The sequence below is a fragment of the Lolium rigidum genome, chromosome 4, assembly GCF_022539505.1.
Source record: "Lolium rigidum isolate FL_2022 chromosome 4, APGP_CSIRO_Lrig_0.1, whole genome shotgun sequence".
Lineage (NCBI taxonomy): Eukaryota > Viridiplantae > Streptophyta > Magnoliopsida > Poales > Poaceae > Lolium > Lolium rigidum.
Window position 1 is genome coordinate 198,503,414 of NC_061511.1, and position 17,790 is coordinate 198,521,203.

The following is a 17,790-nucleotide window of genomic DNA, read 5'->3' on the forward strand; positions in this document are numbered from 1 at the left end:
ATAGGGCTCCTTTGATTTGAAGGATAGGAAAAACATAGGAATAGGAAAGGTATAGGATTGGAATGGCATGTCTACTTGAATCCTATAGGAAGATGAAGTTTGTTTGATTGTAGCAAAGGAATTTTTCCATGAGGTATGAGCTAATGTTTTTTTCCTATAGGAATTACACTACAAGATTCCTATAGGAATTTTTCCTATAGGCTATGTTCCTATGAATCAAACAACATGTATAGGAAATTTTCCCATAGGAACCAAATCCTACACAATTCCTATGCAAATCCTTTGAATCAAAGGAGCCCAAGTTCCCAATAAACCTGCTGACAAGAACTTATCATACTGTACTTGCTTTTAGTTTTCAACAGCTCTCAAAGGCAAACGCCCCAATGCTACATAAATGTTCTGCGCAGTGTCTCAAAAATTTCACATACGACTCCTGGACTATTCAACATATAGAGTTCCCAATAAACCTGCTGACAAGAACTTATCATACTGTACTTCTCTTAGTTTCCAACAGCTCGAAAAGGCAAACGCCCCTATGCAACATCACTATTCTGTCTCAAGAATCACAAATACTCCTGGACTATTCAACATATACAGTTCCTTAAAAATGCAACTACGTGAATGAGTCAATCCACTGCCATCGCGCGGCGGTGACCCTGCTCCGCCAGCGCCGATTGGCGATCAACTAATCCAGACCCTGCCCAGTAATAAAGAAAGCAAACAATAAGTCAACTGGAAACTCAAACCCATTTCATACTTTCTGTAATAAAAAATAAACCCCGTACATCATCGGACCAGCTCCTCAATTCCTTGACCCAGTCAAACCGCTTGTGACCCTGCAAACAAAATATTGGATTCAGTTGAGATGTTTTCTAGTACAATATTCTCCTAGTTTTCCCCCTTTATTCCAGATTCACATGTGTCTGTGTAATTTCTGTTACTTTAGCTCCAATTTTAAGTCTTCGCCATACTGTTAGTTGTTAGTTATATACAGCTCTAAGCAACAGGGAGGTATGGGCTTCAAGGATAAACTTTTAGTCAAACTTGGTGTCTCATTCAATGCCCAGGGCTTTACGTAATCTAAAGCAGAGAAAAGAATGGCCATTCACCTGTATCGTATGCCGATGGGGGTGCAGTGGTATTGACCTCCATCCTCGTCGCGACAGTTGAGCTTGTCCAGATAAAGGGGGAGGTGAGGTTGCCTGCTGGAGTGCCGAATCAAGGACATGAACTCTATTGCCAAGTCAAAGAGCCTCTTAAACCAAATTAAAATTACATACCTCAACCTGTGCGCGATGGCGGTGAGGTGGCACACATGTGCGCGATGGAGAGGTCACGGCTCGCGGGGGCGGGCTTGTGACTGCTCTGGAGGGCCGGCCTGTGGAGTTGTGCAGTGGCCGTGGTCCTCTTCGTCGCTCAGGAGCTGCAGAAACATCAACACCGATGCATACCAGAATCATAAGGTTAAATAAAGTAATTATATTGGCAACAAACTCTTTCACTGCATTTGAGCAAACATGCCCAATGGCTTATCGACTCTGTCAATTAAGTGCAGATGGTAAAAGTGTAGAAGAGTAGCAAGAAATGCAATTTGTTCAGCCCAAACTCTCAAGACTATATTGACGAAGATGGAACTTCAATCGTTAATACATTGCATGTGCAATCCATGATTTACCTATGAACCAGTAGCCAGCATTATTTCCTTGCTGTATTATGACTTTTTATGAACCAATGCAAGAAACTTGTTTGCAATAGTTGTAAGTCAGGAAAAGCTTTACAAGTTAGATGTTGTCCATTCCCAAAAATAAACAGGTGACTTGTGTGGAGTAAGAAAACCGAAATGTTAATAACTAAGCATTGAATTCTAATGGGAAGGAACATAGCCGAAGCATGAGTTCCCGAGTTAGAGGCAGATGTTTCATCATGCATTCCAACACGTCTAGTAGGAAAATTGATCACTACTTAAGTGAGAAAAGATAGAGTAAGCAAATATCAAACATTTATTTACCTATATTTGCCTGCAGTGGAGGAAACATTTCAGAAGGAATCCTTGTCAATGGATTATGCATTGCAGCATGTCTGTGAACTGCACATATGAAATGAGATTATTAGTGTAAATGCATACTTCCTCCACTGTACAGTGCAGCATGTTTGTGCACGTAAACCTTCTCAACAAGTATACCTACATCTACCATAGCTATGCTAAGTTGCTAACTTTAGTTTTTGTTAGCAACATTAGTTCTAGTTATGAAGTAACAGTAGTAGCTGATAGGAGTTTAAGAAATAATGAATCACCTGAAACATATTGTAACCAAAAGCTGCATGTTTAATACCAAACATTGCAGAGTGTGTTGCCAAGCTGAAACTTGATTGCTTGAAGCATTAAAATACAATTGCCAATCCTTTCCTTACATAATTTATGAATAAACAAACATCGAACAGATATTTCCTTGTTGCATGAAGACGAAAGACTAACTTACCATGGTACAATACAAACAACTTGTCAGTAATAATTTAAGTTAAAAGGTAAGCTCAAAATTCATCAGGATTTCGCTCTTTCATCGTGAATTTGCATGTATATCAGGATTGAGGAGTGGCATAAAAAAATACTAACATGTTAAGTGATCACATGTGGGGTAAAATAATGAAGTATCTCTAACGAAGCCTAAATTACGCTACAATGGAACGTATACTGAAGAATGAGTTTCCTAGTTAAAGGCAGATGCTTAATCAAGCATCACTACACACTAGGCCGATACTGTAAACACATACTTAAGTGAAAAGTATGTAGAGTAAGCAAACATGGAACATTTAAAATCATCGAATTTATCTATACCAATACTATCAGGTTCGTGGATCAACATCCTTCCAGAATATGAACTTGAACTGTGAGGAAACATATCATGACCTGCAAAAAAGTACACACGTCATCCAGCATAGATATACATCCGTTTCACTGTGACACAGAAACCTGTCAACAAGTATATGAGTTTATATTGACCGCAGAATATTTGGTGAACTAGGCAGCCATACTAAGTTGCTAACTCTAGTTTCTATTAGCAAATTGCAAAAAAACTTGCAGTAGTTGAGAGGGATTCAAGAAATAATGAATTACCTGAAAGATAATAAAAAACTTGAATGTCCAATCTTGGAAAAACATGGTAGGAGAAAATAAAATTCCTCTTACAACCATCTTGACAGAGTTGTACACTCACAGTATATACAACATATGTGAAAGTAATCTTGACAAAAATGGTAATAAGAAAAGGCCATCTATGAGTCATAAACTCATAATAGGGAAATCAATCTGGAATGACAGTGCAATAAAATGTTCAGTAAATTGAAAAGAAGATCTTTTAGAAGCTAGAGTAGTATAATAACCTGTTTCTGAAGTAAAATCGGACGCATTACCAGGTAGTGGAGTATCAGCCATCTGTGGTGCACAAAATCTGAACCAATAGAAATTTTATAGAGAGGGACAGATACAGTTATGATGCTGCTTTGAAACATAAGCTTGCAGGAAGAGAATTCGGGATGTGTCCTGTACCATGAGACTAAAGCAAACCTTTTAAGGCAAATAAGAGAACTAAACAGAAATCATCATCATTCTTTCAGTAGCAAAAGGGCTGCACTGGACTAGACCAATTCGGTCATTACATTAGCAAAAATTCCACACCAGGACCAGATGGATTTTAACCCTACAAGTGTGACTTGATATGATTCAGAACATTCTTTAGGGTACAAGACTCAAACAGGTTGCGTGCGCTGGAACGAACAAGAAGGGTTTAATACGAAATTTAGTACTAACCTGCTCTTTATCGCGTGATACTGAGCGAGTTGCGCCCACACACGGATCATCCTTTCATCCGCAGGTGAGCTGCAAGAAATGGACAAGAATCATTGTAAGTAACAGGGCGACTAATTAGCCCTGAGAACGCTCAAGAACAAAAGAACCGGAGGAAGCATAAGAAGAAGAAGAAAAGTGCAAGAATGAAATCAAGAACGTAGTGAACTAAACGAAATTGCAAGAACGCACGAGGGAGGGCCCGACACCATGTTGGAGAGCCGGAGAGCTCTCCCGATGAGTACGATTCCCTGCCAATGCAGGTCTGCGCATGCCCCGGGTATCGAATACACGTACGCAAGAAGCTCGCGCGGTCGGCGGCGGATGACGAGCTCGTACACGCGGTGCGGGTCGAGGCAGCGGGGGGCGGAGCCGGAGGAGGAGCCCATCATCTGCACAAGCGGGCGGGGGAAGCAAGTAATCGGGGCAGAAGAAGGACGGCCACGCGTAGAGGAGAGAGAAGAAGCTTACTTCAATGGCAGCGGTCGGCGGCGCGTAGGGGAGATTGCTAATTGTCGTCGGCGTCGGCGGTCGGCGGTCGGCGGTCGGCGGGGGGCTCCGCGGCGAGGCAACGCGAAGACTCTGTCCCTCTTGATTTTCCTTTTTTTTTCTCCTCTGAAACTCCTTGTCCGGCTGTCCCTCTTTTTGGGCACGGCGGAGCCGCGGAGACGGTGGCGTGCGTTCGACGCGAAACACGGGCCGCACCGGAAGGAAATGTGGCCCATTAAAGTCCAGTGGGTTAAAATGGGGTTACGGGCTTTTGCCGTACTTGACTACCAGTCTACCACTGAGCGGATTTGAGTCCAATCGCAACAGAAAAACGTTGAGAGTGAGGCCACCACTAATAAAAACCTGAGTTAAATCCATCAGTGGTCATGGAACTTGTTGAGCAAAATCAGTTTGGTCATCGTACAACGGAAATACAAATTTTACGGTCACTAAATACGTGTTGGAGCTTCACACACCGTCACCCCTCTCGACGTAGAGTAGTATTCGTTGACGTGGCGCTGAGTGGGACCCACAGTCAGTTAACATAGCAGGTAGATAAGGATACCCAGCTAGAGGCGGGCGTTTTTGCAAAATTGCCATCCCCTCCCCTTGCTCTCTCCAATGATCCCCTTTTGGCGATGCGCCTGAGATGCTGATTGCTGCCGCCCCGGTCGATGCCGGCCGTCCCAGGCGCCGCCGCTCTCCGGCGAGGCTCTGCCTCAACCTCAAATGGAAGGAGAACTCGTAGGTGCTCTACAACCTCGTCAACTCCCACCCACTGGAGTTGCTCTCGCTCACCATCCAGTGGCTTCCGTCGGAGTCCCTGGCCGCCGCCCGCTCCCACGAGATCGTACTTGGTACCCACACCGACGACTCCCCCAACCACTTTATGCTCGTGGTAGCCGTCCTTCCGCTTCCGGTACTGGATGCATAACGGCTGTTTGAGGTAATATCGTGCCAGATGCTCCTGTGTTGTTTCTTATAACAGATTAACAGCACTACAGTGTAGTGAATTGGTCAAAGGGCAGTAACCATACTCCTAATGCTTTTGAACACATATCAACACATAGCAAATTAGTTGCTTTCTTGGCTGCTGCTACTGACGCATCCATTTCTTCATCCTGTTGCCAAATTGATGACATGACTAATTGTAGAAACCTCTGCTAATGCCCCTGGATCCGCTAAAAATCATGTTATATAAGTTAGAAAACAAGATGCCATTTATTGGAGTATAACACGGTCTGCAAGAGAGATTATGTTTAACAAACATAATTGTTTGTACCATGACCATAGAGATTGTCTTAAATAACATGTGTTTTTCTGAAAAAATTTAAAATACAACACCAGGAAGCCCAAAAGCAAAGCAGCCAATCAATGCACAGAAGTACATTCTATATCAACCAGCAGGCTAATACAGACCACCGAACAATCAGCTATTGACATCTCTGACATTCTAAGACTGCTCATAGTGGGAGTAACATAGCTAGTAACATCACACATCTCAAGGCATTTTGATGACATGACATGCGAATAAATGAAGAAAGAGAGTGAGGTGGTAACTAGCTATGTTACCATAACATCACACACCCCAAGGCAAAATGAGTCTACAACATAATAAATGACACAATGCATGACACCACATATAAGTTACTATCCACTATGAAGGTAGTAACCTAGACTAGTAACATGGCATATGTTACTAGTCTAAGTTACTCCCCACTATGAGCAGCCTAAGAAGCTATGCTAACCACTTAACCATATGCTATTTTCTACAGATGTATTATCGGTCTTTATCTGAACTTTGTTACTCTGACCATATAGAACTCTGGAGTTAGATGATTTCGTGTATTCTGACGATGTCATCGTGTAATAAATTTTCTTGAAACCATGGAGATTACACCTTTCTAATTTAGCTCAGTAGCTTCCTAATTAAGTTTGTTCTTGAAACCATGGAGATTACTCGTTAAGTGGTACCAAGAATTCTTACTCGTGCTTGTTCATGCTATTTTAGCTTGATTCTAATCAAGAAGCTGAGGTTGATTTGCTTGGTTTGATCTTATACTGCAGTAGAAGTTCTACTTGTAGAGATTCTATTGCATTTGTGATTATATCTGAGACGTTGTTATTAATATTATTTTAAGTACCTCACAGTTTTGGCTCAATTCAAATGATGTAGTATCTCAGAATAGTATATCATCTTTTTGCGGTGAAGCATTATATCTTCTAGTATCCAGCAGCGTTTTGTGGCGTATTGTTTAAGACCATTATATGAGCCATTTTGTATCTTCATAGTACAAATACTTCTTGTTCATAGTATCTTCTACATTTCCAAACTTATTCACACATTATTTCCATTCTGTAAATTTTTTATTCATTTCGAAACTATCTTTTTCACTTGTCAGATATGAAACCATCAAGAAAATCTCAGCAATGCTCAAGATCGAATTGCAGATGCAACACAAATCTTTAGACTGTTTACTGCAGATAACATGAAGTTTCGAGCATTTTATTAGTCAGATCATCTCACTTTACTGAACATTTTAGATCGATTTGCAGAAGCTGAAGCTTCAATCTGTTTAAATGAGTTTCAGACTTTTTAGAAGAGCTGAAACATCTGTCATTTGGTAACCTGCTTGATGCATGTGTATGCTGAAACTAGAACTGAATCCTGCATGCTATTTATAACCTGATGCGCACTGCTCGTCTTGCATATCCTGTTGAACCAGGCAGGGCTAGGGTTAGCCGTGGGGGCTCAAGCAGGTGCAGGGCAGCGTCGAGAAGAAGGGGAACCGGAGGAGGTTGAGGCGGGGCGTCGCCGGAGAGCGGCGGCGCCGGGGGCGGCCGGCATCAGCCGGGGCGGCAGAAGTCGGCTGCTCGGGCGCATCGCGAGGAGGGAATCGCTTGAGAGAGCCAGGGAAGGGGATGGCAGTTTGCAAAAACGACCTCCTCTAGCATGCTATTCTTATCTCCCTGTGAAGTTACCTGGTAGGGGGTCCCACTCAGCGCCATGTCAGCAAATACGACGCAACGTCGCAAGCGGTGACCGTGTGTGAATCTCCCATGCGTATTCAGTGACCGTAAATTCGTATTCTGGTTGTACAATGACCAAACTGATTTTGGGCAACAAGTTCCATGACTAGGGATGAATTTAACTCTAAAAACCTACCTCGCGAAGAGAAAATTAGACCACCAAATAACGACATGTGGCAGTGCATGCGGCCTCCGCGTTCGCGCCTCGCGTGCGTACACGAATAAAGTTGCACAGAACACATACATTAAAAACATAAGTACTTATCAGTTGAAACACGGGTATAGTTAGGTACACACCACGAGTATAATCATACTAGTATTGGAAGTACGGAAAAAAAATAGCGAAACCTACCAATATGCAATCTAGTTTTGAAGATCTCGACGCGAGGATCTCAAAAATAAAAATGTTTCGTAATTTGGACTTACGGTTATCATCGAGATATTTCATTTTAAATAAACGAATCTAGAAAAAAAAGGTAAGTTGGCACAACCCGGCCTCCCTCATTTCCACGTTGCTTCCCCTTGCGACGAGCAGGGAGACCACGTTTCATGGATTTTCTAGCATCACATCGCGCCACTTATCACATGCGGAGTGAGTTGCTTTCTCTTTGCGAAGGACGACCTTTTTCTAACGATTTCGTGAGAGTGACTATACATTTCACGAAGTATTTGGTATGGGTGCCAGTAGTAAAAGGCCCATCTTCGTGACGGCATATTTGGTGCAGGACAAAGCAATCGTTTGCGACCGCGCGATCGAAAAATGCGCGTACACTAGGCCTAGCGGCTCGACGCGTAGTGATCGGGCTCTACGCAGAGAAGCAAACGCGGCTCAAATATGCGCGTTGGATGCGTCTTAGCGGACGCTGCACGGTCACGCCGCGTGATCGCTTGCTTCTCCCACGAGTCTGTCTCGCAACGACCTAGGTCGATGCATTTTCTCAAGTGCGCGCCAGTACTGATGACAAGGCATCGCTTTAGTAGTCCGGGCCATATTAATGGCAATTCCTCGCCTGCCGAGCAGCCGTCGCTCACCTCTGCCAACAAAATTATGCTAGAGCAGCATCACCCCGTCGCTCGTCTTTGCATGCGATGTCATCATCTGCGTAGGAGGCGAGCTCCTTCGAGTTCATCCTCCACATCAATGAGGACCCCCTCGCCATCAAGCGGCTGCCGCACAAGTTCTCCGAGTTCATCGACGAGGCCGAGTCGGCTGAGTTGCAACTGCGAGAGCCCAGATGTTGCTTTTTCTAGTGGCCTATCGAGGTCTTGTTCAACGGGCAGGCAAGATGTACCTGCACACCGGATGTGACAACTTCGCCCGCGCGCACAACCTCAAGGCCGGATGCCTACTCACCTTCCTCTACCAAGGAGACGACGAGATGATCGTCACGGTGTTCGACAAGACATCCTGCCGCAGGCACTACCACACGGACGAGTCCGGTGAGGACAACGATATCTAGTACTGTTTGAGTATTCTTTCTTTGCAGCGAAGATGACCACCGAGCAATTGAATCCACTAGTGTAGGTTTTTTGTATGTTCTTCATGCGTATCTAAGACCATAAGGCACACATAACCTAGCTTGATTTTCTAGTTTGGAATGGGTGTTCGGTAGTGTTCTTTCTTGGCAGCGAAAGAACGAAACACGTGAGTCCCATACTAATTAAGTTGCCTTATTTTGCAATTTTTGAATCATGTTTCAAACTATGTAGAAGTTTGTGTAATGTTTCTATCTATGGTTAAATGGAAAAAAATAGGTAAAAATATTATGTGTCGGGCAGCTGGGAACACCCTAGACGCAAACGGACGCACATTCAAAAAAAATTGTTTTCATATTAGTGGGCCGACGGAAACGGGCGCGTGCGATCACTTTAGGCGTCCAATTTGTCTCACCCCGTTGGAGATGCCCTTATGACAGGGGTAACTCCAGTGTGCAGCATGCAGTGGCGGACGCAGGATAAAATTGGAGGGGGGCACACCTCCAAAAAAAAATTTGTGTCGCCCCAATTGTGAATTTTTTTTCTTAAATGAATAGGAGCAATCTCCAGCTCGTCCCAAATAGATGCCGTCAGGTGTGCTAACAACTTCCGATTTGGACTGCCGGCACCTGCTCCCCAATTTGTAGAGAGAGTACACACCGGCGACCCCAAAACCAAAACGTAGACCCGAAAAACATTTAGGGTTTGAATTTTCACAAATAACAAAAGATTTTCGTTTGAATTTATACAAAGCTTGCAAAATAAATAGTCCTAGAAAAAATTCTAGGGGCGGTCCAAGGCGCTGAAGTCGATGGCTCTATCGGCGACCACCTCAAAAATGCACTTTCAATATTCACCATCATCATGGTAGGATAAATTCAATTTGAGAAACATGTAAATTAAAATAAACCATTAGTATTGAGATACCGTTCGATCTCAACTACATAGGAAAAAAAAATGTACTGTCCGAGAGCACGCTTATGTTCCACTTCAAACAAGAACAAGCTTGCCAACTGGATCCAAAAGCTCTCATATAGCCAGCCAGATTTCTCAGGGCCTCCACCGCCAAAGCTACTGTAATTATGTGTCCTTCTCTTCTCCCCCGAAATGTGTTCCGTGATGAATCACAACTCTAAAAAACAATTTTTCTATGTATGTAAACATGAAACTACAGAAGACACTTTTTTTTTCTAGAACACAATAAATACTTGTCCAGATTTTGTCTCTGTTTAGGGAAAAAGAACTTTATCTCGAAGGAACATAGGAAAAAACCTTGGATGTATGACATCTGCTAAAATTTGAACTCAGAAACAATGTGAGCCCTAAACTCTAGATGCTGGCTGTGCAAACACCTAGGAGGCAGCCTGCATCTGATTGATCATGCCTGCCACGTGAGACCTCAAGTCGACTCCTGCTAGGGATCGTGAAGATGTGCCGCCGCGCCTTTGTCGGGAAACAGGAACCACAGAGATTCGTCATTGCCATGAATCAAAGATCGGGAGCCTCCACTTCAAACTATCGCACATCACTTGAATGAAACTATACTAGCTATAGTACAAAATAGCCAGTTATTTGGCAAGCCAACAGTTGGCAAAAATTGGTACGGCATGAGATGGCATGAACCAAACATACCCCAATTTCTGAACCCAAATACCTCCAACAAAGATTTGCCAAAACGTAAGCTTGGTACTGACGACAGACAATAGCAACCATTTGCAGACCCATTCGACGCAAAAGGATAATATATTGAACTGAAGCATCTGCTAGTTAAATCCACCTTTACACTGAAATGTTTATTTACACCAAAAAATTGTAATCCTCTATCAACAAGTCCTGACAAAATTTTGAAGCCTTTGGGAGGGGAACATGAATAGGAGTTACATAAACCAATCCGTGCTGGGTGCCGATCTGATCCGCAGCTGTATAGGGGGCAAAATTTCTCCGCAGATTTACAGTCGAACGGTTTCCTTCCCACTGGTGGCTTTCGTTCGATGGGGCCGTTTTGAGCTTGATTTCCGTGAGCGCTTCCCTGACGACTTCTTGGTTGCAGAAGCTCTCATGAGTTCTTTTGCTGCATTGTCTGGGAGCATCTTCCGGGGTTGTTGAGCGCGCACCACAGGAGGAGGCGGTGGAGGCTGGCTTCTTAAGGCAGCCAGCCTTTGCTCCATGAGCTCTCTGTGGTATGCCTGCAAAGTAAGAATGAGAGATAACAAATGATTATGATATTCTGGAATATACAAATTATTAGTAATCATGTTCTTTTTCTTAACACAAGAGGGATCAAGGCCCTTCGATTTCCATTGCTAGAAACTAGGCTGCATGGTGTAATAATCATCAAACATGTCTTGGGTTTTACTCAACATTAACCTTTGATACTAACAAATAATATACACCAGGAGAACAGGGTGCACAGGAAATCAAGAAACAAAATGGTATTCAGGAATAAGCATGATACTCTTATTATGGATCGGAGGGAGTATTGTTAATCATGTTATTTCTTAAGACGGCAGGGATCAACACCCTCTGATTTCCACTATTAGAAGCCAGACTGAGGTGTGTCTTATCATCGATCATATTTCTAGGCTCTACATTTTATTATCTTTTGAAACTATCAATAATATATGCCGTGAGAACAGGGTGTACAGAAAATCTAGAAACACACCACAAAGCATTAACTCAAAGGTACCTGAACAACAAAATCACGCCTTTCGCAATCCAAAAACATGTCTGCAGTCCAATTAACTCTTGACCGTATTTTATCCCTCACTGTGCTAAAGCTTATCTGATCTCTTGAGGTGAAGCGATCAACTTCATTAAACCAAAGGCATGTGAAGAGATTGGTGATGGGGATGTTCTCCCTTATTATCACACAGCCCTCAGGGACATCTGTTAAAGATATTGTATTGTTTATGTTATCAGCAAGACGTACATTGAAAATGTTACCATGTCAAAGTGAGAAGAAGCAATTACCACTCGTAATAGGAAGCTTAGCTGACGAATAATGGGTTAAACCCTCTCTCTTGTAAAACTCTATTTGGTTATCAATTGAAGCATTATCATACTTTCCACCAGCCTTGTTCGCCTCAGCTTCCTCAAAGACATCAAAGCGTCTATAATGCCTGGAAATTGCGAAGCTAACGTTTTTCCGCCACAAGAATCTGTAGCATAACAGTGTAAAGAAATTAGAAAATAACATGTCAAAAACCAGATAACAGTAGACTTTGCAAAAAATACAGCAAAAATGTGACACAGCTTCCATCTTAATACAATAAATAGAGCATCAGTGTCACTGGCAACAAGCGCGCTTTTTTTGGCAGCAAACTTAAATGCCCTTGAGTTATATGCAGAGTACAGTTACAAAAAATAGCAGCCAAGCTCAGTGATAGAACGTGATGTTTACCTCTCTAATAGCTGATAAGGATCCTTCACTAGTTTAAGTTTCCCATCAATCCAGAGTGAATATCTCACGTTAGGAAAAAGTCGATGAAGTAACAGTTTCGGAACCTGTTTGGGGGAAAACATCACAAGAAATAAACGATTAGAAAAACAAACCACTGATGCTGACTCACATTAAGCATGGCGCGCCCTCGCCTTTTTTCAGATCAACAGAAATTTTTTTTTTTCTTTTTCAGTCAAGAAACATAGATGGGGATTCTGCGATCTCCTTTTCTACACATTCACTCAATGGATAAAATAAGGAAAATATATTTGTTTTGAAAGCATCAGTTACATTATTACTTATAATCTGAATGATGCAATAAAGATAAAAAGGACTTGCAAGAACTTAAGTATGATTCACACTTCATCTCACAATGGAGGTAACTTTAGTAACCAACTTATCAAGATCAAGATGCATGTTTTTCAGAATATGACATAAAAATCTTGCATACAGATACCGTATAATTATCTTTACACCAATAATTTGTAGTTTACATCTCCTGCTTAGCTGAAATTTATCTTGTGCACTTATGCATCTACATGCCAGAAGTAATTGAAAGTCCACGGCTTCAGCTAGGAACTCAAAACAACAGAATATACATGTACCTTTCCATTCCTCCTTGCATCTGAATATGGAAGGTTGTGGACAACAACCACACGCCACAGCCCGATTCTTTTCATATTATCAACAGTAGTGGTGTTCTTTATTGCAGCTTCCGTTTCTTCATCCAGAAACATGAAGAAGCAAACAGTATCCTTTGAAAATTCACTAATATTTTCTGGTTGCTGCATTATATCATAATTCCCTGACAATGTACAAACAAATAAGCAAGTTTAGAAATTAGTACCAACATAGAAAGGTGATCAAATGTAAAGATAACTATAACGTAGAAAGAGCATGCAGTTACCAAAAATAGCAGAAGCAACAACAGTTCCGTGACACTTCCGCATCTCATATAGATCAGCTTCATCTACATCGAATCCAGTATTGAGACCAGGTATCTTCCCCCTCACAAATCTTATGATAAAGTAAAGGTTAGTGCTACAGTAACAGTCATTGTATACACTACAGATGTGCAAGAGTTAAAGCAGATGAGTAAACATGAGCATACCCACAATGTACTGTCATCGAGTCTTTTATGTCATAAGACATATCTCGTTGTTCCAGGGATGGATAACCACCAAACAAAGACCCACTCCCGGACTCTTTCAAAACCAGATGGTCCTCAGACAAATAATTTAGACTTTGAAGGATAGGTGATGCTGTTGGAGCACGTGGCATCAATGCCAAGGCCTGCTCAACAGGCACGTAACAAACAGGACATGCTACATAGGTTCAAAATACTATAATTAGATTCAGAAATTCTGTAACTCTTAATTTGATTAGTAAGAAACTTACGCCGTGGTCCAGTGCGTTTCCTATCAACAGGTGGAGGAGAAAATGAGAAATTTTCACAAGGATGGTGCTCCAGAGCAATAGCTGGTGGGAAAGTCCACAAAGGACCCTGAACCTTTTCGTTACTGATGTCAGACTGTCCAGTAAGTGATGTTGTATTCAGACCATTTCCACTGAAAGAGGATGTCCAGCCAGGATTTACGAAGCTCAGGACATGATCCGAAATCCCCAGCATGGTCTCGGTACCAGGTGCTGCAACTTCATCTACAATCAGCCAAAAGAAGATTTATTGGCTCAGTATTCAAAGACGCATATCAAGGTCAAAACACAAAAATAATACAAAAGTGAGTACTGCAATTAAAAGATTCTGTCTTACTTTGTCACAAACTAAAAAATTAAGATTAGAACAGTTAGTTTTTAATCAAAACAAACTGTTTAGCAGACAACATTGGGGGCAGGCAACATAGCAAAACAAATGCTGGTGACCCCATCAGGGTTAGACAACATATATTCAGTAGAATCAACTACATCTACTACACACATTTAGAAGGCCCCGTGAAGAAATAGCACCAGAAGAGGGATTAACTCCTTCAAGACAATGAAGTCTAAAATAAGACACTGCTTTGATTAGGTCCAGCTCATCCTATTGTTACGAAATTAGAATAGATGGCTTGCAACATCAAACAAAGGACTAACTCCTTTTTAGTAGAATTTTAAAAAAACTCATTAGTATGCCAAAGTCAAACAACACGCATACTGGAAAGCATAAAAATATAAAGGAACGTGTGCAAACACATGCATGCAGGTGATTAAATGATTGCATAAATAACAACTCAAGGTACTACTAATCCAAAAAAAAAAAAAAGCCTGCCTAGCAGGTACCACAAAGGCACAAATTTCAGCAACATTGTGAACACTAGCACTTTTCATCCTTCAAACTCATTGTAAAGCCTCAACACTTAGAAATAGCTGATCACACTTACTGTAATTAAAAAGACATCCCAAACAAGTCTGCACCTCCATAATATCTAATGCAAACTTGCCTAGCTCAAATATAACAGAATTATTGACACTGCTCGCCTGATCTAGATTCCTAAAGAATATCATACAGTTCCTTTGCGTCACATCAGCCAGCTAGAGTTAAGAGTGATGTCAATTACAGAATGCACACAAACAAGGATATAGGTGATCAAATATTCAAATGCTTATACACAATAAACAATCTAGAGGAAAAATGGTTGCTAGCTAGCACCGGAATATTGAAGCATCCAATCATATACCTATTTCTTTTCTATTACTCAAGGTCTTGATGGCATTCTCACTTCATTGCTAAAGCTTTTACAATTTGCAAGTCAACTATTGGCTTAAATCTTTAGGCGCACACTTGGAAGGCCACCGGCACTATCGCACCAATACTAGTCTTTATGTGTACTTGAATGATGTCCAGACTAATAATACTACTCACTATAGTAACATCCTATAACTTGCACACAGACAATGAAGTATGCCCAAGTAACAGGAAAGCAGATGTTTTCTAGTCCTAGCGATGATAGATACCTACATTAATGACACAACAATACTGTTTGCAAGTTGCATTGCATCATTCCGATGAACTCATTGTCTTGTTAACCAAATGAATGGAAAACAAAACAGAAAAACTGGTAAACATTTGATCTAGTAAAGATAAGAGGCATGAAACAGGAGGCAAAGCAACACAACCACCACCTTTACTGACAAGTGATGAGAAGTGGAAGCATAAGAGCACAACGACGGCGACGAGGAGGAGCAGGAGCATCCGCTGGCGCCGGCTGGCGAACATGCAGATCCGGGCGAAGAGGAGGCGCTCGCCCCCGCGGCCGCCGGCGCCGGCGCCTCCAAGGGACAGCTTGGCGGGCTTCCGGAGCGCGAGCGGCGGCGACGGCGCCGGCGACGCCAACAGGCCGCTGGACTGCTGCAAGGATCCATAGCTCCCGGACGTCCTGAGCCCCAGCGACGCCCCGCCGTTCATACCGCCGCAACCTTCGAGGCCACGGCGCCAGCTCTCATCGCCCCGCTACGCTGTGCTGGCGCAGCGGCGCGGATCACCAACCTCACCAACCTCTCCCGTCCGATCCAATGCAAACTGCAACTGCGGAGCTGTCTTAATCCGCTGCCGAGCGCAGTCCAAGATTTGTGGCACCGACAGAATTCCCACACTGAGATCTCCTCCGGCCCCGGAGCAATAAAACAGCTCCAAATGGCAAGAATCCCGCGGCGGATTCGACAAAGGGGATATCCCGAGATCCAGGCGCGAGAACGCGGGGGACAAATTGGAGCGAATGCGGGAGGAATCGCGTGGATCGAGGCGGATTGGGGATTCGGCAGCGAGGGGAAGAGATCGGTGCTGGTGGGCTGTAGTAGCGGAAGAATTTTGAAAATTTATTTCGGGGATGCGAAATCGCGTGAGAAAGGGAGCTCCGGAAATGGAAAGGAAGGAAGAAGCGGTGATGTGGGGTTGGTTGGTTCTTTTCCATTTTATAGCGCCGTGCACAGGTGAGATTGCATATGACACACTGGGACTGCACTGCAGTTTAGTTTAGCACATAATCTGATTTCGGGAGAGCATTTTTCTATATTCGCAAAAAAACAGAGCTTTTGTTACTGAATCAAGCTGCTAAATCCATAGATTACATAGGAGAATTGATCCAGACTACAAGAAATATCAAAGAAAAAAACACTACTATAGTCACATTAAGCATACGAAACTACTCAACCTCCGAAAAAGAATGTGGAGAAGCCTAGACTTATAGTAGTTGTCAACATTGACTCCAATTGTCCTCTAAGGACTACCAAGCAACCTACGCGACACCTTCAAGGAGGGACGTCATTGCCTGATTCACCAAGTTGGATCTAAAGGTTTCTCATGGTGCTCGAGAGAGGGCAAAAACCAAATAGAGCCTTAAAATGTGATTTCTCCCATGCCTACGTGGACCCCAAGGTCTTTCGGAACAAAGACATCGGATGTCACCATAGAGAGGTCAACACTTGTATTCGGCGATGTAGGGAATCCAGCACCACCCTGACCACCAATGGGAATATCTTGTTTTTTTTCGAAATGGAGGCCTAGCCCCAGCCTCTACATCAATCGATGCATATGGCTTGTCATTTATTTCAAAGTATGAGTAGCAACATATTCAAAGTTTACAATCAAGTATCGGATAAGATCGAAACATGAATTAACCAAAGAAAAATGAGGCACAAAAGGTGACTATCCATTTCCTAGTCTATTAATGTGCTGCCATCCAGTAGACTGGAAAAAGAAGTCCTGAGCAATCATCAGCAGCCAGTTGCATCCAGTAACCATATCATGCCGCTGATCCTCCGGGAGCAGGAAGACCCAAAGCTGGACCCAATGGGCAGCACGTCGGATAACCTGCAAGAAATTAGTACCATTTTGTATGTTAAACACAATGTCATTTCTAGTTCTCCAAATAGACCAACAAAGAGCAGAAACGCCAATACGAATTATGTCTTTATCAATCATCCGCAATCCATTTAACCAATTACCGAATATATTAGTAATATTAAATGGAGGCGGTAAATTGTAAGCAAGGTAAACAATACGCCATATGAGTTTTGCAAAAGGGAAAGTAAGGAACAAATGGTTAACAGTGTCAGTAGAATCACAAAACAACAATCTTGACAACCATCCACTTCCTTTTAGCTAAATTATTCTTAGTTAACTGCACTTTATTACTAAGAAACCACATAAAATTTTTGATTTTCAAAGAAATCTTCAATTTTCATAAGTATTTGCGGAGAAATCTAGTATGATCATTCATTAAATCGAGATACATAGGCTTAACTGTAAAACGGCCTAAGTATGTGACCTTCCAAACAAACTAAACAGACTCAGTCGACAGATTAACTGAAATTAGCCTCTGGCACAAATGCATCCATTCACCCCACTTATGATCATTAAGACTCCATTGAAAAAGAAATATTAAGAGGTGTGTTGGCAAATACAGTAGAGACCAAAACATTTTTGTGTTATACAATATTGTAAAGAGAAGGATACTGTTGTGCTAAAGGCAAATCCCCTATCCATATATCTTCCCCAAAACGCACACTTGCGCCA

At 42.4% G+C, this 17,790-nt stretch overlaps 2 protein-coding genes across 8 annotated transcripts; both read right to left on the reverse strand.

Moving 5' to 3' along the window:
- Positions 1 to 347: 347 nt before the first annotated feature.
- Positions 348 to 4,142, reverse strand: LOC124649033. 7 transcript variants are annotated; one of them, XM_047188716.1, is made up of 11 exons: positions 4,037 to 4,142; positions 3,809 to 3,877; positions 3,566 to 3,698; positions 3,382 to 3,449; positions 3,116 to 3,307; positions 2,837 to 2,908; positions 2,009 to 2,086; positions 1,281 to 1,423; positions 1,110 to 1,205; positions 786 to 836; positions 348 to 697 (listed from the first exon to the last, which is right to left on the reverse strand). In XM_047188716.1, exons 5-11 carry the CDS (start codon positions 3,282 to 3,284, stop codon positions 686 to 688), a joined length of 621 nt encoding a protein of 206 aa, XP_047044672.1. In that variant the 5' UTR covers positions 3,285 to 3,307; positions 3,382 to 3,449; positions 3,566 to 3,698; positions 3,809 to 3,877; positions 4,037 to 4,142; the 3' UTR covers positions 348 to 685. The 7 variants fall into 7 exon arrangements, 5 of the variants coding, with proteins under 5 accessions (XP_047044672.1, XP_047044671.1, XP_047044670.1 ...); XM_047188715.1 differs by having other exon boundaries at positions 3,548 to 3,698; XM_047188714.1 differs by having other exon boundaries at positions 3,116 to 3,449.
- Positions 4,143 to 10,576: 6,434 nt separating this feature from the next.
- On the reverse strand, positions 10,577 to 15,705 carry LOC124649035 (probable hexosyltransferase MUCI70). The gene is made up of 9 exons (XM_047188719.1): positions 15,399 to 15,705; positions 13,677 to 13,937; positions 13,390 to 13,603; positions 13,186 to 13,295; positions 12,884 to 13,083; positions 12,240 to 12,343; positions 11,810 to 11,997; positions 11,526 to 11,725; positions 10,577 to 11,025 (listed from the first exon to the last, which is right to left on the reverse strand). The coding sequence occupies exons 1-9, from the start codon at positions 15,679 to 15,681 to the stop codon at positions 10,789 to 10,791; spliced, it is 1,797 nt and encodes a 598-aa protein (XP_047044675.1). The 5' UTR covers positions 15,682 to 15,705; the 3' UTR covers positions 10,577 to 10,788.
- Between the last annotated feature and the right edge of the window lie 2,085 nt (positions 15,706 to 17,790).

Coding starts and splice junctions, on each gene's coding strand:
- LOC124649033 (XM_047188716.1), bottom strand. CDS start 3,284: ATGACTCATAGATGGCCTTTTCTTATTACCATTTTTGTCAAGATTACT. Junction 2,087..2,836: donor CCACGAACCTGATAGTATTG/GTATAGATAAAT, acceptor TCATATGTGCAG/TTCACAGACATGCTGCAATG. Junction 1,424..2,008: donor TCCACTGCAGGCAAATATAG/GTAAATAAATGT, acceptor ATGTTTCTGCAG/CTCCTGAGCGACGAAGAGGA.
- LOC124649035 (XM_047188719.1), bottom strand. CDS start 15,681: ATGAACGGCGGGGCGTCGCTGGGGCTCAGGACGTCCGGGAGCTATGGA. Junction 13,084..13,185: donor TGTTGCTTCTGCTATTTTTG/GTAACTGCATGC, acceptor GTACATTGTCAG/GGAATTATGATATAATGCAG. Junction 11,726..11,809: donor TAAGCTTCCTATTACGAGTG/GTAATTGCTTCT, acceptor TATCTTTAACAG/ATGTCCCTGAGGGCTGTGTG.